The 20,000-nt window shown below is 41.5% G+C and overlaps 3 protein-coding genes across 3 annotated transcripts in view; 2 read left to right on the forward strand and 1 right to left on the reverse strand.

Annotated features, from left to right (window-relative positions):
- The window catches only part of slc5a5 (solute carrier family 5 member 5), a 52,283-nt gene extending 48,427 nt beyond the window's left edge, over window positions 1-3,856 (reverse strand). Inside the window, exon 1 of the mRNA XM_083648092.1 lies at window positions 3,823-3,856. The gene's annotated coding sequence lies outside the window, so the exon portion shown is untranslated. The remainder of the gene's footprint in view (window positions 1-3,822) is intronic.
- Window positions 761-1,729, forward strand: LOC310786249 (solute carrier family 35 member E4-like; the record flags this gene model as incomplete). Its single annotated transcript, XM_083647410.1, has 1 exon — window positions 761-1,729. The coding sequence occupies one exon, from the start codon at window positions 761-763 to the stop codon at window positions 1,727-1,729; it is 969 nt and encodes a 322-aa protein (XP_083503536.1).
- A 5,109-nt stretch (window positions 3,857-8,965) lies between the features above and the next one.
- The window catches only part of jak3 (Janus kinase 3 (a protein tyrosine kinase, leukocyte)), a 24,020-nt gene continuing 12,985 nt past the window's right edge, over window positions 8,966-20,000 (forward strand). Inside the window, exons 1-14 of the mRNA XM_083648091.1 lie at window positions 8,966-9,049; window positions 9,904-10,109; window positions 11,707-11,824; window positions 13,012-13,129; window positions 13,709-13,854; window positions 14,074-14,383; window positions 14,616-14,738; window positions 14,871-15,028; window positions 15,124-15,235; window positions 16,179-16,359; window positions 17,637-17,761; window positions 18,023-18,154; window positions 18,295-18,382; window positions 18,808-18,932. Coding sequence (XP_083504217.1) covers window positions 9,914-10,109; window positions 11,707-11,824; window positions 13,012-13,129; window positions 13,709-13,854; window positions 14,074-14,383; window positions 14,616-14,738; window positions 14,871-15,028; window positions 15,124-15,235; window positions 16,179-16,359; window positions 17,637-17,761; window positions 18,023-18,154; window positions 18,295-18,382; window positions 18,808-18,932 — 1,932 coding nt within the window. The 5' untranslated portion in view covers window positions 8,966-9,049; window positions 9,904-9,913. The remainder of the gene's footprint in view (window positions 9,050-9,903; window positions 10,110-11,706; window positions 11,825-13,011; window positions 13,130-13,708; window positions 13,855-14,073; window positions 14,384-14,615; window positions 14,739-14,870; window positions 15,029-15,123; window positions 15,236-16,178; window positions 16,360-17,636; window positions 17,762-18,022; window positions 18,155-18,294; window positions 18,383-18,807; window positions 18,933-20,000) is intronic.

The following is a 20,000-nucleotide window of genomic DNA, read 5'->3' on the forward strand; positions in this document are numbered from 1 at the left end:
TGTGTACCCCTGGAGATGCAAGTGGCAATAGCACTGAAGCAGAGATGCTCAGAAGGTGAATCTGCGATCCTGTCTGCCTGGGCTGGGCTATAGCAGCTAAATGCTGAATGGGAGGATTTAACGGGAGGATTTCCCCCATGCTGACCCATTGACCACGCATCTATGAGACACCGCCTGTACTGATTATTTGACATTATTATTAGTAGACATTTCCTTAATGTTAATGCTTCCCCCCTCGAAAAAATAAAATTAAACAAAATAAAAGATTGTTCACGAGTTCCAAATCTCGAGTCCGTCGTCTCAAGTCAATGTGTGTGCGACTTAAGTGCGGACCAAATCGCCATGCAGTCCAAGTCCCCATCTCTGTGCTGTACCAGTTGGGTAGCTGCGCCGGGTATCACTAACCAGTTTGGGGGCCAGGTCGCCGATGATGTCACACCCATGACATCATCACCGATGACATCACAATTGCTCGAGTAACATCTGATGAAATCACTGATGAAATCAGTCACTGATAACATCTTCACTGATAGCATCATCACTGATGACATCACAATTGCTTGAGTGGCTCTGTATGTTGCTCCCCAGACATACATCAAAATGCCCATGCGCAGTTTCAGATCTGCACATGGGCATTGAGCATTGATGATGTCATACTGTAGACATTGTGACTTCATCAGTGATGTCATAAATCCTTCCCTGCAAAGGCTATAAGTAGTACTGTGTACACAGACATCATCAACGCCGATGACTTCGTAAAATGCGACTCAGCCACCCTCCTCTCCTCCTCTCAGCTGTTGTCTGGCTGGTGACAGGGGCAACCATCTCCAGTCTCAACAAATGGATATTTGCCGTGTACAACTTCAAGTACCCTCTGCTGTTATCGGCCCTGCACATGCTGACGGGTATCATTGTGTATTATGGGCTGATCAAGCTGAGAGTGATTCGCCACAAAGGGCCCAGGGAGCAGGAGCTGACCCCGAATACTAAGTGCAAGGTGTTCCTGTTGAGTTTGACATTTTGCGGCAGTATAGCCTTTGGCAATGTGGGTCTGAACTATGTCCAGCTGTCGTTTGCGCAAATGATCTACACCACCACCCCGCTCTTTACTCTGGCCATCTCCAGGCTGATCCTGGGCAAGCAGCATCATATCCTCACATACACAGCCATGATGCCCATCTGCCTGGGAGCCTCCTTCAGCATGATCGGCGAGGTCCAGTTTGATCAGACCGGCTGCTTCTTTGTATTCGCAGCGACTATATTGAAGGGTGTCAAGGGCATTCAGCAGAGCATGTTGCTTAAGGAGGAGAACATCAACTCTGTGTTCCTGCTCTACTTGGTGTCCATTCCTAGTTTCTGCATCCTGGCTGTGGCGGCTCTGGCCCTGGAGAACTGGGCTACGCTGGACTCTCCGCTCCACTACGACTGCCATCTGTGGGTCTTCATCCTGCTCAGCTGCCTGGTCTCCGTCGTGTACAACCTGGCCAGCTGCCAGGTCATGACTCTCACATCCGCCGTCACTCTGCACACCCTGGGCAACCTGAACATGGTGGGGAACCTGCTGCTCTCCTGGCTGCTCTTCGGCAGCGAGCTGTCTGCGCTCAGCTGCGGGGGCATGGTGCTCACCATGTCCGGCATGCTCATCTATCAGAACTCAGAGGGTATCGCCAGCTACCTGGAACCCCGCAGAGCCAAATCTAAGGGCTCGGGGACAGGGGCTGTTTCATGATGGAGTAGCCTACATGGACGATACAAGGGCATCTGCACTGACCCCAGCATATCATCAGAGAATGGACAGGAAACAGGAAGACAAGATCAACTGAAATGAAAGGCTGAAGGAGAGAATAAGAAAGTGATAAGAAGCAGTTGTAGTTTTATTCTAAATTGAACAGGGGTCAAAAGCAGGAGCGAGACCTGACGAGGCCATTGTTGCTGATGATGCGACTGTCCAGTCTGTTTTATGTGTGTGTGTGTGTGTGTGTGTGTGTGTGTGTGTGTGTGTGTTTTACTTCTCCACTCAGCCAATGTATAATCGATTGGTATTGACTCTTGTTACGAGTTACGAGTTGTTTGGGGGATTGGAGGATTGAACAAACAAACATAATATGGCTATCCAGCCAAGCTCCTTAGCTGCAACTTAGCACAGTGTCACCAACAACCACATTAAAATCAGGGGACCATTTCAATTTTTTTTTTTTTTTTTACCTTCATTTATACAGGGAGAGTCTCACTGAGAGCAATGCTCTCTTTTTCAGAAGTGCCCTGTTCACATTCTCACACACATTCATACCTGGAAGCTGAAATTTGATCTTTGACTCAAACACTATGGATTCCATTCTTCCTAAATGGAGTGACAGCTTGTTATCAGTCATCCACTTGCTGACACTAAGAAGTTCTGCACTCAGCGTACTTTCAATTATATATATATTTTTCATCTTTATGGGAAACCTATACTGCAGAGTCACCTGTATACTGCAGAGTCACCTGTATACTGCAGTCACCTGTATACTGCAGAGTCACCTGCACTGGGTGGAAATTACATATAGGGCATGAGGCCATGGCCTCCATTGCCCCTCCCTCTGGCCGTGACACCCTGAGATCCCTAAGGCCACCTTGGCAGTGCCCTGATACCAGCCTGCTACTGTCAGTTGCTTTAATTAAAAGCGTCAGTGGTCTCAGTTTAATGTAGCCTGCCCTATGCAAAGGATGTGTCATTGGCTCATTTTCAGGAAAATTGCCCTTCACGATGTCAATAGAGCAATGTATGTGGCCTTTGTGCCCTGGTAGGTGGCCTTGGAAAAAATTACGGCAGATGGCCTTGCCCCTAAAATGATCAAATTCCCAGCCTGCACCTGCATATAAAAAGAGTTCACATGAAGTGACAGACTTCACAAAGGAAAAAAGAGTGGTCTGAGTACACTGCCTATATGGAGTGCCCCTTGTCTATACAGAATGGGCATTGTCCCATCAACATCTAGCCTACCACCTGCTTCCTAACCCATCTGACTGCAGCATCATTAAAATACAATACAGTGGAGTGATCAATCAAAAATCTGTTTGATGCTTTTGTGTAGGATAGTCTAACGATGCAGATGCAGAAGTTTAGTCTCGTTTGAAGAAAAAAAGTGGGAGGAGTAGAGTTTTACAGTTTTGCAATTTTGGGCTTCCTAATTTGATATAGGTTGGAGTTTACAAATGTTTCTCCTCACTTGGGCCCACATTTTGGTGAAAGTTGCAAAGCCGTAGCATGTACACCTGATTTGTTCTGAGATTTCAAAGTTTGAAACTTTAGACGGTTGCTGTAGCGCCACCATCAGGACTATTGGCCTGAAATTCGCGTTGACGTTTGCATGGGACTGGAGCTTTGTGCAAAGTTTGGTTTATTTTCATGCATGGGAAGTCCAACTTCCCCGAAGAAGAAGAAGAAGAAGAATATTGGCAAATATAAGTAGTGGCCAGCACGCCGCTAACAACTAACTAACTAACTAACTAACTAACAATACACTATACGCCATGAAACACGGAAAAATAATAATGCCACGGAAAATATTTAGAACATAAATCACTGGCCACAAGTTCTACACAATACAACACCAACATGGCTGTGAGACATTGCTGCTATTACACAAAAAAAGAAGCCAAAAAAGTTATATTATATAGCCTATTATATATAGGATATATATATTGTTAAACACGCAAAGAAAAGCATACAAGCACACACTGTAAAATACAGTCAATTAATTAACCATCAACACATAGGCCCAGACAGCTACTATATTAAAAAATAAAATTAAAATAAAAAAACATTTGTTTTTCACTCACCATTGACTATTTCTTTACGAGGAAAGTGTTACTGTTTGCACTTGAATTCATGTGTGATTACATCCAGGTTCCTGTTACGTGATACATTCTTGTGACAGTTCAGCAAAGCAACTTAATTGGTTCACCCTTGCTTGCTCCATAGAGCTCAACAGTCACGTGACTTCCCATGACGTTTCCATGTCGAGAAGTGAGTTCCCCATAATTCATTTTCTCCATAAACGTTTTGAAAAATCCTTATATAACCAGTTTTAAGGCTCGAACCAATCCAACGAGTGACCTACTGAATCGTGAGTGACCATGAACCATTTCAGTTGGAGGAAAAACAAAAACTAATAACAAGCGTGAAAAAAAATATATTTTCCGAATAATTTCCCCCCCGTTTTTATTTTTTGTTTTTGCTCCAAGTGAAATGTTTTACGGTCACTCACAATTCAGTAGGTCACGGGTTGGATTGGTTCAGGCCAAAATCCGTTATATTTTTAGAAATGTCTATGGAGAAAATAAATGGGAAACTCACTTCCCGGGGCAAAAGCTGTCGCGTGACTGTTCGCTGCAGGCCTGAACATTAGCTTTCTGAACTGCAGGATGTTACAGGGAAAGTCAGCACAAGTGGAAATCACACTGGAAGTTGTTGTTTTTGGTGTTTTAGGGTGTTCACATTTGACACGACAAACTTGCCCATTTTTGCAAAGCAGTGACAGCGATCGCTTGTATTGTTTTCACCTTGTGAGTCATGTGTGTGTGTGTGTGTGTGTGTGTGTGTGTGTGTGTGTGTGTGTGTGTGTGTGTTTTGAGCACTTTTCCAGCGGTCTGTCTGTGTGGACAGATTTTGCTAACACGATAGCGCCAAAACCGTGCAAGATGCAGTCACGAAACATTAGGCTACAGGTGTGTAGTTGACATCACAATGAAGGCCTAGTTTTGGTGTGATGCGAAGAATGGGGCCATCAGCCCCCCTCATTTATCATCCACTTTAGGCCCCTGGCCGACATTCATTTTAAGTCGTGGGCGTCACATGTGACCCCATTGCAAGATGGTCTCTAGTGTCATCAACCTTGCTCTTAGACACACACATCAAAGGAGTTTGTTGAAAATGCTCAAGCAACAAATTACAGGGTAGCTTCCAAACAGATGTGATTACCTTGTGACCTAATAACCTCACAGCTGTGTATGTGTGTGTGTGTGTGTGTGTGTGTTGTGTCTTGAAATGCCACACCCCCTTGGGTGATAATGGAAAGTTTGCGTCACTTCACACACTAAAAGCAGGAGCTTCTTGGCCTTGACCGCTAACCCTCATCTCCCATGTGACCCTTCACCTCTTGGCACACTCGAAGAACACACAGGCCCAAATCGTGTGTGTGTGTGTGTGTGTGTGTGTGTGTGTGTGTGTGTGTGTGTCCATGTGTGTCTTGGTAGTATTTTAGCATTTAACACTATGTTGAGTGCTAAAGGGCTTCCACACGTTTCCATCAGTTTCACAACTATACTACTGCAGTGTAACATTACAACGTTTCAATTTATGAATGGGTCTTTCCCAGCCAGTCCGAGATTCAAACCCAGCAACCTCTTGCTCCTTAATAGTCACTAATGTGACTTGAGAGTCCGGCGTAGACAGACATCAAGTGCTTAGGGCAGGGGTGGGCAATTATTTTTTCCTGGGGGGCCACATGAGAAACCCAGATTGTCACCGGGGGGCCAATTTTTTTCTTTGTCATGTCATCTAATAACCTCTAATTTGATCACTTGATTAAATTATAGAAAACATACCGTGAATTTATTCAGGAAGAAGCACACTCGCGACACGTGTTTCAAAATAAAATGCCAATTTAGGTCATCCTATTAGATTTTTCTTGCTTTCGAAGTAAAATGGTGTGGCTTGTCTTAGAGCGATCCCGCCCGGGCCAGACAGGACCATCATCAGGGTGTGGCTTGTCTTAGAACGATCCCGCCCGGGCCAGACAGGACCATCATCAGGGTGTGGCTTGTCTTAGAGCGATCCCGCCCGGGCCAGACAGGACCATCATCAGGGTGTGGCTTGTCTTAGATCGATCCCGCCCGGGCCAGACAGGACCATCATCAGGGTGTGGCTTGTCTTAGATCGATCCCGCCCGGGCCAGACAGGACCATCATCAGGGTGTGGCTTGTCTTAGATCGATCCCGCCCGGGCCAGACAGGACCATCATCAGGGTGTGGCTTGTCTTAGAGCGATCCCGCCCGGGCCAGACAGGACCATCATCAGGGTGTGGCTTGTCTTAGAGCGATCCCGCCCGGGCCAGACAGGACCATCATCAGGGACGCAAAATGCCTCTGTCTGGTAGCCTGCATCTTGATGAGTGGTGATTGAATGTGAGTGTGAGCTGTGATCATGTAAACTTCCCTATTGCTGTGTGGGAGGTGGATGGTGGGAAGTGCAGCCAAATGGCTTCCTTACAGAGAAAGGTGGAGCATCAACAATCTGGTCTGGTTTTGCTGGCAGATCTGTTAGCGTAGTTAGCTCTCTAGACATGACCCTCAAGACAAAACTTTGATCAACAATTTGGTCTGGTTTTGCTGGTAGATCTGTCTAGTTAGCGTAGTTAGCTCTTTGGTCTGGTTTTGCTGGCAGATCTGTCTATAGCATAGTTACTGTAGCTCTCTACAGGTGACCTCAAGACAAACGGAATAAGTGTTTGTACAAGGAAAGTGGGAGTCTGGTTAAGATGGCAGCATAAACAGTTTCACATAAAATCAAGCGCAAATTCGCAATAGCTGCGACCACATATGCAAATTTCCGAAATGCAGGATGGTAGGGGCCTGCCCTACTCTGCCTCTGCCACCCTGCATTTCGGAATTTGCCCCCCACCACCCCCTTTTAGCCAATTATTGACATGAACACAAACACACATCTGTGAGCAGTCGACATGCATGTCTGTCCAGACTTTGACGTTTGAGCCAAATGTGAAGAAATTTGGTCAAGGTGTTACTAGATATGGCGAGATATGGCGTTACCGAGCTTGAAAATGGCATTCGTGAGATCACAGTGACCTTGACTTTTGAGCACCAAAATGTAATCAGTTCATCCTTGAGACCAAGTGGACGTTTGAGGCAAATTAGATGAAATTAAGGCATTCCTGAGATCTGACGTTAACGAGCAAGCGGTCATGATGTTACCGTAACCTTGAACTTTGACCATCAAAAACCTAATCAGTTCATCCTTGAGCCCAAGTACCAGCTCAGTGGCCTTGTGGTCTGAGTGTCCGCCCTGAGACTGGGAGGTCGTGAGTTCGATCCCCGGCCGAGTCATACCAAAGACTATAAAAATGGGACCCAGCATGGGACTCAGCATCAAAGGGTTGGAATTGGGGGGTTAAATCACCATGTGATTCCCGAGCGTGGCGCACGCTGCCGCTCACCGCTCCCCCAGGGGATGGGTCAAATGCGGAGAACAAATTTCACACATTGTGTGACAATCAGTGGGACTTTACCTTTACAAGTGGACATTTGAGGCAAATTGGAAGAAATTCCATCAAGGCGTTCGTGATATATTGTGTTAAAGAGTTTGGAAATGGGGTTAGTGAGGTCACCTTGAACTTTGACTTTTGACCACCAAAATGTAATCAGTTCATCCTTGAGCCCAAGTGGACGTTTGAGGCAAATTCAAAGAAATTCCATCAAGACATTCATATAGCGTTAACAAGCTTGAAGATGGCGTTCGAGAGATCACAGTGACCTTGCCCGTTGACCTTTGATCCCCAAAATCTAATCAGTTCATCCTTGCGTCCAAGTCGATGTTTGAGCCAAATTGGAAGAAATTCCATCAAGCCGTTCTTGAGAAATGGCGTTAACGAACTTGGGAATGGCGTTCGTGAGGTCACAGTGACCTTGAACTTTGACCTTTGACCACCAAAATCTAATCAGCTCATCCTTGAGTCCAAGTCAACGTTTGAGGCAAATTTGATTAAATTCCGTCAAGGCATTCCTGAGATATCGCGTTAGGAGAGGAGAACACACACACGCACACACACGGCCGAAAACATGATCTCCTCCCGGCAATTCTCGACTGGCGGAGATAACAAACAAACAACAAAACAAACAAACACACAAACACACAAACATACAAACAAACAGTATACAGTAAAAGCCAAAAGCAAGCTAAACTGTTGCCATATGGCAGTGAGTGATTTAAAGAGCAGATCATTTCACATCTCACAGCTAAAACAGGAAACTGCGTAAAACCCCACTGCTGAACAGGGAAACCACAGTCTCAGCTGTCTGTTTCCCCACAATGTCAGTGAATTGATCTCTGTACAGAATTTCATCTGCTTTGAAATCGCTTCAGATATAATGTTAAACCTACTTTTATAAAAGCATCAATATAACAGAGGTTTGATACACATTTTTGATGAGATCAGCATTACACTTAAGGTCACATGTTTATGGATTTGTATAGCATTACTTTTTGAAGAGAGATTTTAGTCACTTTTTAAATGATTTTATTGGTGTCCTTGTTATTTGTTATGCTGATTTCTGTCTCCAAATCCTAGTATGTGTGTTCACCCAGCTCGAGCATGTCCGTCTCTTCTTCAGGCTATTACTGAGCATTACTGTCTTTAATGTGTTTTCTGTTGCCTTCTGTGACCTGCTAGACTTGTTTTGTCTCCATGTTTTGTTCTTGTTGTTGTTTGTTGTTGTTTTGTCCCCTTTCCCCAACCCCCGGTCAAGAGGCCTTATTGTCAATTTCAGGTGATATATTCTTTCTTATTAATGGATCTGTATCATCTTTGGTCCTGTTGTATATAGCAATTATTTTATCTCAGTGTTGATATAGGAGAGTTGAGTCAGTTTCATGACGAGGAGCAGGAAGCGGTGATACTGTCGCTCTCTGCTCTAAAACAGGAAATCAGCTTGTTCACTTCCTGTTACAAAGCACGAACCATGGGCACAACCAAGTGTACAACTGGGAGGGGGGTCACATACTTTTGTTTTCTTTAACAAATAGAAATAAATTGAAAATAAATAATGAGAGACCCGCTGACAGTGATCATAAAAGGAGGACATATTTAAAATATTTTCTACTGTATATTGGGGGGGGGGGGGGGCAGATTGATATTTTCTCAGTATTGGGAGACACAACCCCCCAAAGCATGTGTGGTTACACGCATGGCATGAAGGCAGAAGTTGCATAAGAAAGACCTGGTTTATAGCAATAAATGATCAAGGTGATGACTTCCGCCACACAAAAGTAAAGGTAATACATTCAGAGCAATATATATTTCTGATGTTTACTTCCATTTCTTTTGACATCTGAATCTGAATTTACATGTTCCATGTTACATCTTAAAGAGTCAAGACATTTTCATATTAGATTAGATATATCATATAGCTATGTACTCCCATTATTCAGCATGTGTTTATACTTTATTTACCAAATTCTGTCAAAAAGAATCACAATATATATAGGCATGGTTTATGGCTTAAACATTTATTCTGTCTAGAGTAGAATATGTGTTTACATTTGATATGTCAGATTGATAATGACATGACATGTCAGATAATGACGTAATGAGACTGGATGTTTTCAAAGAATTTTAACAAGCTGCATGCATCAAATTTGATTGTCCTATCAAAGTCAACTCAATTATTTCATGTTTTTTGTTGTTATTTGAGTAAGTGGAAATGTAGGCTACTTGTAAGCTATCTGAAAACCTATTATGGTAAGATTATATATTATATAATGATCCTCTCTTCCTGATTCAGTCAGAGTAGAGTTTGAACAGCCTAGTCTCAAATTTTTAGAAACCTAGCTGATGGGAAACTCCCATTGGTTTATGTCTGACATTTCAAAACGTCATGGGACGGTGACATAATGCAACACAACAGTGTAGTGGTATAATGTAACATACAGGGATCTTATTTTAGCTTATTAAATTAATGGAAAAAATATGGCAATGGAGTGAGATAACTTCCCTATGCAGTGTCATATGCTTTGATTAAAAAACAAAATTAAGTTGTTTGATGAAAGATATGATATGAAGTCTCTATACAAGATTAATTTAAGATAGACTTTTGCAGTAATTATAAGTCTATTGTTTTTGTCCTCAGAAGCGATCCCATGGATTTAAATGAGGAAGAGTCAGCCCCTCTGTTGAACAGGGACCGGGGGGGCAGCCTGAGGTCCAGCTCCAGTTCTGGTCCCTGTTTACAAGTCCACCTCTACTACTTCCCTGCCACCAAGGATGACACGATTATAGACATATCCTCTGGCCTGTCTGCTGAGAATGTCTGCATCCAGGCAGCCCGAAAATGTGGTAATGATATACCGGTTTGTTTTGTAGAAGCTGCTGATATTCAATATATTTATGTCCCCCAAAAAGTATTCAGTGTTTTCCCCAGAGTTTTCTTCTTGTCAGGGTGAAAAAAGCCTTTGACCATCACGGGACACTCTGTAAAACTCTCCACTGAAAGCAGACCGATGAAATTATTTTAGTGTCAGCAGGTGTTTAAGGCAGAGTGACCCACCACACCTGTTCAATGGTAGAGAAACTCTGGTATGGGGAGTCTGGGTAGTGCAGAGGTAAAAGCACTCGCCTACCACCACAGAGACCTGGGTCAGACGTTTCTACAGACACAATTGTGGGTGTCTGTGGGTGGGATGCAGGTGGGGTATTGATTCCTGGTCGCTGCACTCAGGGCCGGTCCGCCCTATATGCGAACTAAGCGGCTGCCTAGAGCCCCGGGAGTTGCCAGGGGCCCCCTAAATTTTTTTTTTTTTTTTTTTTAATAAACATAGGCTATAATATTATAGGCTGTGTGTGGTAGTTAAAACATAGGTTGACGTTTATTTATGTTTGTAGTTTAAACAAAAACATAAATACTGTAGGCTACATACAGTACAATACAAAAGGCTGTTATTTACCTTTTGTCGCCACCTGGTGAGTAAATATATATGTAACTAAAACCATTAAAATTGACAACCGGTCCTGCATGTATCTACCGGTCCTTGGCACAAAAAAGGTTGGGAACCCCTGGTTTAACTGACCTGGCAACCCCTATGGCTGCTGGGTTCTACACACTTGCTTGACACTGATAGGGCTACAAACGAGCGTCATTGTCATGTTTGTTTGTTTTAAATAGTCTTCTAAATATGGCTAAAAGTCCAAAAAACGTCAAGTTTTCTTGAGTCCCCTCCTTACAGCACCCCCTACTTAAAAGTACTTCCAGTGCGGATGCCCCCAAACCCCCACCCCTGGGAGGGGGCCCCTGATCTATATCCTGCTTCGGGCCCCCAGATGGATAGGGCCGGCCCTGGCTGCACTAGTGCCTGCTCTTGTTGGTCGGGGCGCCTGTTCGGGCCGGGGGGAGGGTAACTGGGAGGAATAGTGTGATCCTCCCACGTGCTTCATCCTGGCTGCCAGTGAAAACTCTCGCTGTCAGGTGAATAGAAGCGGCTGGTGACTGCACATGTATTGGAGGAAACGTGCTAGTCTACTCTGATATACAATACTGCCTTTAAATAGAAGGATGAATTTAAAGAGAGTAAACTCATGAGTAGTAAACTCAAAAGTAAATTCACGTCAGGGTTTCCAGTCTGTTTTTCTGTAGATGTGGTCAGGAAGAGGCTCCATCATATCAGAGGTTGAGACACTGACTGGCTGATAATAAAAGACCAAGATCATATCTAACCCTACTGGAATCAGAGAATTTCACAAAGAAAAATATATTGTTTGAAATTTGATTAATTTGATTTTTTTTAATCTACTTTAATCTTTATTTTATAATGGGGAATAACTTTTCTAATATTACATTTTCAAATATGATGATGATGATGATGATGATGATTATTATTCCAAAGAAGCTTGGACTACCAGGTGAGTCATGTTGTTGTTGATGTTGATCTTTTCTCAGGAATCCTACCAGTGTACCAAAGTCTTTTTGCTTTGGCATCTGCCGACCTGTCGTTCTGGTATGCCCCGACGCACGTCTTCAACACCGATGAAAGCATTCAAGTCCACTTCAGAGTCAGGTGGGTGACAAATCATTGAGGAATCACATATTTCATTTTCTCCATCATTTTCTCCATCAGTGATATCTGAGATATTCTGACAATATGCAGATGAAGAAACATGTCGTAGCATACGACTGAGCCAATCTGTGTCATTTTGAAATTGCTGGAAGGCAGTGGTGAGATGCATCATTTTCCCAAGTTTTATCAAAATGTGATCAGCGAGATATTGCATGTGACAGAACGCAAAGAGATGATTCAGCAGACAAAAGTCAAACCCAGTCTAGTATATTGTAGGGGTGTCACAATATATCGTCCCACGAAATTTCGCGATAGTAAAACGTCACGATATGTATCGTTGAGATGAAATCTCATATCGCAAATTTTTTTTTTTTTTTTTTTTTTTTTTTTTTTTTCCCCCCCCAAAAATAGACTAAGAAACGTCTTTGTTTGTTGAAGTTCAATGTGTGGAAAGTAGTTCAGTTGAACAAGTCTCTGAAGAGACACATGAGAAGTTATACAGGAGAGAAACCATTCAATTGAGTTTCTGGCAAAACTGTTTACTTGACAGGAAAAACTGAAGCATAAAAAATAGACTAAGAAAAGTCTTGTTGTTTGAGTTTGAAGAAAAACTGAAGATGCATAATGAGAATTTATACTGCTGAGAAACCTTTTAGTTCAAAGTAAATCTAAGTGACGGTGTAACTCATTCTATTTCAAGATAAGCCTTATCTCCAATCTCATGTTTTTTCTAGTTGTTATTGTAATAACAATTTCCCACAACAGCATGTTTTGTATTTGTGCATTTCAAATAAAATACTACTTTTCCAGTCATATATTGTCATTATTCAAGTTTAAAAAAATATTGTTAAAATCGTATCGTATCGTATCGTTATCGTGAACCCAGTATCGTGATACGTATCGTATCGTGAACTGAGTGTATCGTGACACCCCTAGTATATTGACATTATGGCATTATATTATATGGCATTGTGTTCAGTAGGCTACCACAGAAGTACGATCAATGCCCTTTATGATTCAAGAAGTCAAGGTTAACTTTATTATCCCGCAAGGGGAAATTCATGTCATAAAGTCATTCAAGTCATTGAATGACAAGTCAATTCGCTTTTTTACAACACTGATGTCAGTGGTTTGTAAAAATATCATATCATATCATGATGATTAATGGATTTCTTATCTGTGTGAAGGTTTTTCTTTGGAAACTGGTTTGGACAAGGGCCAAGAACATCTTACCGTTACAGTCTGACGAGAGACAGAATCAATCCAGTGTTTGACTACTGTGTCATTGATTATCTCTTTGCTCAGGTAAAGTGCAAAATATTAACAAATACAAATTTGCTATACAAAGAGTCATTCTGCTACACAAACACAATCCTAATGCTAGTTCCATCTGGGAACCCAGAGTCTATTTCGTCACGCACTTCACAGATCGATGCTTGTTTAATAACACAACACATGGTTACATCAAATTCTGTGTATTGTTAAATATGTTTGAAATAACCCTGAAGTGATTGTGGTCCTGCATGACTCAATGAGGAGAATGTCTCCTAGCATTGAGAGAGGATCTTTGGATAAAAGCCATCCACAAAATCACATGGGATCAACAATGTTTATGGGAAAAGTAGTCTTCATTTTAAGAAACACTGTAGCAGTAATAACCATTAGCAAGAAAGATTAGAAAGAGGCTACCAATGGTCGCTCGTGACCATGGACTCCTTTGTTTACAGTAATTACACTAATGTAGCTATAAATCTATGTGATTTATCGATGTTAAAATGCTACACATAGCACCTTTCAAAATGTCATGCAATATGACAATGCAGTTGCATGTGTTGTCCATATTAACGACCATGTTATTTGACTTTGATTTCTTTTGGCACATAGTCACGCAATGACTTTGTGGCTAGTGAGGCAGGCGTGTCTCCCCCGTTGAGTGCCCAAGAGGAATGCCTTGGCCTTGCAGTGCTGGACTTATGGAGAATGGCTAAAGAACGCCACCTGAGTGTAAGAGAGGTCTGCAAGACAGTCAGGTATTTACATTTGGATAACATAATCAGATTTTTGCTGGAAGGGAAAAAAATCATTTTCAAGATCATTTTGACAAACTTCTTGAAATTGGCTTTTCCTTTCAGACGTAGCACAATTTGATTCAATTTGATTCAATTGGTTGAACATCTAATTTTGTAACACAAGTCTTCGGTAATTCCAGTTTGTAGTCATTACACCAAATCATATGCCCTTCTTCCCAGCTACAAATCATGCCTTCCTAAGGTACATCGCCATGATATCCAAAAGCGAAACCGCCTGGATCGTTATCGAATCCGAAACACCCTAAAGTGTTTCCTAAAGAAGCTTGGCTGCTGCTCGGTGGACGAGTGCAGCCTGAAACTCAAGTACCTGATTGAACTGGCCGGCATCGAGCCTTCTCTTGGAAGCGAGACCTTTCAAGTGAAACATTCAGCCTCCCAATCAACCAAGGAGCCGGCTTTCACCGTCATCCGGATCTCTGGGGAAGCTGGAATTCAAACCAGTGGGAATGGTCATCCTGATAGTGCCCTGGTAAGAACAAATAGTTCAAAGTGCATGTTCTCAGTATGTAAATTGATTTCAGTCATCCAGATAGTAAGGCGTTTTGCCACTAATTTGAGACTGGCGAAACGTCTTACCTTCAAGTCTTCATTTTAATTCAAATTGATTTTGTCCTTTAGTTTTTGTTGGAGATGCATGTTGCAGTCAAAGATCTTCAGCCATAACGGGAATAATCAACCTCTTCACAAATATTATATTTTAGGAGTGGCAGACCTTCTGTGATTTCCAAGAAATCATTGACATCAGTATAAAGAGGGCGTGCCATGAGCAGGTTCCCCAGGACAGCAGGATGGTGACAGTGACCCGCAATGATGACAGATGCTTGGTGAAGGCCATATTTACCATTCAAAGCATTCCCAATCCAAATTATGTATTAGGTGCAGCTTTGAATATTTGATAATTTTGCTTTGGTGCAGAAGAAGGAAACATATTTATTTGTCCTTTATCTGCACAACAGGAAGCCAGGTTCCAGAGTCTGAAAGATGCACTGTCATTTGTGTCACTTGTTGATGGTTACTTCAGACTGACCACAGACTCCAGCCACTACTTCTGTCAGGACATTGCCCCACCGAGTCTTCTAGAGAGCATCCAAAACCACTGTCATGGCCCAATCATGTGCAGCCATTTCCAAATATATTGAAACCAATTGCAATCATTCAAATGTACGTATCTGTTTTAGGTCTTACTTTTTTTTTTTATTGTTTGATCAGATCAGAGTTTGCAGTCAACAAGCTGAGAAAGTCCGGATTTAAAGGTGGTACATTCCTGCTCCGGCAGAGTCCGAAGAACTACAACAACTTCTTCCTCACCGTTTGTGTTCAGGTAAAGAATGTCTGGTGGCTGGACCACATTTTAATGTACTTATAATGCACATATACATGTGTCATTTTTTTGTGTATTATGGACCTGATGGTAAAAGATATTTCCTGCCCCGATTTGACATTCTTAGTCACTAACATTGAAAATTCTGCATTCAATAACAATTAAAACAGTCAATTGATATAATGGGAATCTATCTTGAAAAGAATGGCATTGGAAACTTTCAAGATTCTTGACATTGATGAACTCCCTTAAAAGTGAAGTGAAGCTAAACATCTGCATGGCAGCCTATATCTTTACAGCTTTCATCTTATATCATATCCCGTATTGTTGGAATATTTAACCATTATCAAGGGAAGGGTAGGATCCTCTTTTTCATCACTGCCCAAGTTCACACTGATGCAGCTAGACACATTTGCCCCTGGAAGCTGTCACCACAGGCTTCTGTTGTTGGCCACTAAGCTGCTCCACTGGGTCAACTGGGGGGGGGTGTCAAGTGCCTTGCTCAAGAGCATGTCAGTGGTAGAATTATGGTTAATCCCAATTATTTTGCTAAATATTTATCACAATTATTATTATTATTATTATTAATAATTATTAATTTGATTTGAGGAAGATTGCATCTAATCAATATCTGAAACATTTAATCAGTGAACATTTTAAATGAAATTAAATGTTTAAATATTGCTTATAGGCCAATATTCCACAGCTATTGATTGTGGAAACTAAAATTGTGACCTTTAATTACCCATCGACTCAGACATTTCTAACTAGAAGACTGTGTGATGTCAAACCAGGTGGCAGATATTTTTATGCAGTTGGGCCATTCCACTGATAGAGTATTTGCAGATGATGTACTCTTCTCTCTGAAAAATAATGTACAACAGCCACTTCAATACTTCCCATGTTGTATCCCAAATCCTATGTAACAATTTCATTTCTGCAGACCACACTCGGACTTGATTATAAGGACTGTCTCATTATTAAGAATGATCACTACAGTCTCCCTGGTGTCCACAAATCCTTTCTCAGCCTGAGAGAGCTCACCAATTTCTACCAACACAACAAACTGTTCCTTGCTGAGATACCTGTCAAGTTGGGCCGTTGCTGTCCACCTCGACCCAAAGGTATAGCACCCTGAGCTAACTTTGTAACCTATCTTACAAAAGATTCAAGATTTAAGCTTCACTTTAATAGCCACAGTAAGTCAATGGATTACAAACAAGGAATTTGACTTAGTGCAAGTATACTATATATATATATATCATCATCATCATCATCATCATCATCACTTTATTGTCAGACACTAGGTCCAATAAAAAACACACAATACATATAAAACAGGTAAACAACACAAGAAGAACACTAGCAACTCAACAAAACTACAATAAGACACTGTACCAGTGTTTCCAGATGGAAGACAGGTATCTAGTGTCACTGAGATTAGGCTGAGACAGCAACATAATGAGCATATTCTGAGACACATTCAGACGACAGGTAAACTTATACATCAGGTTTCTCAACAGGGCATGAAAGGTGTTAACTCCTGCTCCACAAAACATTTCACTGGCGCTGCAACACCTTGGCTTCCTAATAAGGGCCCTCAGGCAGTCATAAGCAACCTGGAGCTTTTGGATGCTAGCCTGCTTAAACTTGACCCACAGGGGGGCAGTATAAAGAGGAGTACAGCAGTAGGCTCTAAACAGGTTTACCTTTACATCATCTGAGCAAAAATAAAACTTCTTCCTCAGAAGATATATATATATATATACATGATTGCACCCTTATTAACTCTGCCAAGGAGGTTATGTTTCTGGTGCCGTTTGTTTGTCTGTTTGTCAGCAGGATTATGGTCAAACTTCTCGCCCAATTTTCGTGGAACTTCGTGGCAGAGGCCAAGGAAGGCCAAGCAAGAACCCATTAAATTTTGAAGCGGATCTGAGTCAGACTCATGAACAAGCAATGATAGCACAAACATGCAATATTAGTGAATAATAGTGGATCTGAATGGCTAAAGAAATGCTCAAACAATGCTGATCATTGCCGCAAACCTATACTGTAGCCATGCTTTGTTGATAGTATAGTCAACAAAGCCACCCCTATAGTAAATATGGTAATACTGTAGTATGTTATTTCTTGTCATAACTGATAGTCACAGTACAGCACACTCGGGGCATTTGTTATATTTTAAATAGGCAGGTTGACTTATAGCACATCCTTACTGACAGAAATAATCACCAAGTCCAAACCTACCCATATTCAGCGTGCATGCAATATTATCACATGCCCATAATTATGATATCAACTCAACACTACTCAAGACTTTTCTTACTTGAACAATGAGTTGAGATATTTGTCTTTTTATGTCTTTTTATTCCCCTCATATTCTCTCCTGTTCTTGCAGAGCTCACAAATCTGATCATTATACGCAATAGCAGTTCTGTCGACACTGAAGGATCCCCAACACCTGAAAGGAACAAATTCAGTCATATCCAATTCCACATGATCAAATATGACGACCTGACAGTGGTGAGAATGGAAAAAGCTACTCTTAGTATGACTACCTCCTCTACTTATTATTGTCACTCCTCTTCAAATTTTTACTACCACATTTACTACTACTAACCACCACTATTGTTAATACTCCGGTTATACTCGGCCTGTACTGCTACTCTTCTCTACAACTATCTACAACTCCTCTTTTTTGTCCTCTTGTTTCTACGTACCACCCTACTACTACTTACTACTGTTAAGTTTATTGGTGGTTTTGTATGGATTTTTTCCTTCAAGGGTGAAAGCCTTGGACAGGGATCCTTCACTCGCATCTTCAAAGGAAGCAAGATAGACGTGCGTGAAGGGGAGAGTTACATAACAGAGGTCCTGCTGAAAGAGCTTGATGTCAATCACAAGAACTGTTGGGAGGTGGGTTTCTGTGGATGGAAATACAGTGACAAACGTATGATTTTTTTTATTTAATTAATTTAATGTTTTTCTTTACAAGCATAGAAATAGTATACAAATGAACATACAGTAAAGTCAACTTTTCTTTTCTCACTCTTCAGTCATTCTTTGAAGCTGCCAGTTTGATGAGTCAGATTTCACACAAACACCTCCTCCATGTCTATGGTGTTAGTGTGCATGGAGTGCACAGTAAGTCTTCAAGGAAAATTCTGATTTTCTTGAATATCCCATTATTAGGTATCAGCGATATCTGTAGCTGCGGCTTGTCTGATAGAGGCTTAATTGTTAAAATGTTGCAAATGTACGAGATGAAAATTGGATTATCTCTGGTTATGAGACAGTTACAATAATACTCATTCATGTGTTCAGCTCCTGTAAAATAATCTAGCAAACAAACAAACACATGTAGTTGTGCAAAAGAATGGATACACAATTGCATTTTTCCATCTTCAAATTCAGTAAAACAACTATTACAGCATTAGCTCCAGCATGAACAACCTTTTGTGACCTGAGCCAGTCCTGGCGCACGTTTCATGTTCTGTTGATGAGCTTTGCTGACTCAGCGTGTCGTGTTGAAGAGCAGCTGTAGAAACAAGCCTCTCTGTGTCCTACAGACATCATGGTGCAGGAGTTTGTCAAGTACGGGGCGCTCGACCTTTACTTGAAGAGAGGGAGATCCGTGTCAGTGAGCTGGAAACTTGACGTAGCCAAACAGCTAGCGTCTGCCCTCAACTTTCTGGTAAGATAAACTGGTAACACTTTATAAGGGTACATTATGTTATTGCTTAATAAGCAGTAACTAACACCTATTAGTTTAAAGTTGCAGTAGGCAGTTTTAAACAACAACATAAATGGATTGTTAACCATAGCAACAGCAGAGAGTAGAACCCACCCCGAATGACCTTTGTTTATGTGTTGTGATTGGCTATGTTCTAGCTAACCGGCTGATTGGTTGTTGTTTTTTTGTCAGACCTGTAATGACATAATATTGCCTAATGCCTACTGAGGGTTAGTTACCCCTAACTATTAACTAACCCTCTAACCCTAAGTATTAAATAATGTACAAATTAATACTTAGTTAACATGAACACCAGTAGGCCACTGTAGTAAATGATTACTACACATGCACATACACCTTAACTGTTAATAAAGGGCTAGTTAATTATTATTATTCAGCATTAATTAATCCCTAATATCTACCCATATTCTAAAGTATTACTGATAAACATCCTGACGTACGGTATTACCTGATAACCCCCTCCCCCATGAAATATTTCATGAAAACTTGAAAAATATGATTATTTATCATATGAAATTGGCAGGTTAACACTGTGAAAGTGGCTGTTTTTAAAAATCACTGTGGATGAAAATGTCAGTTTCTTACCCTGGATGACTCAGTTTAGGCCTCAGTCAGAAAACATGCAAAGACTGACTGCTAGTAGACTATCCCTTAGTCATGTAAAGACTGTTAGTAGACTATCCCTTAGTCATGTAAAGACTGCTAGTAGACTATCCCTTAGTCATGTAAAGACTGTTAGTAGACTATCCCTTAGTCATGTAAAGACTGCTAGTAGACTATCCCTTAGTCATGTAAAGACTGCTAGTAGACTATCCCTTAGTCATGTAAAGACTGCTAGTAGACTATCCCTTAGTCATGTAAAGACTGCTAGTAGACTATCCCTTAGTCATGTAAAGACTGCTAGTAGACTATCCCTTAGTCATGTAAAGACTGCTAGTAGACTATCCCTTAGTCATGTAAAGACTGCTAGTAGACTATCCCTTAGTCATGTAAAGACTGTTAGTAGAC

Source organism: Poromitra crassiceps (genome assembly GCF_964638095.1).
Source record: "Poromitra crassiceps genome assembly, chromosome: 12".
In the NCBI taxonomy this organism is placed as follows: Eukaryota; Metazoa; Chordata; class Actinopteri; order Beryciformes; family Melamphaidae; genus Poromitra; species Poromitra crassiceps.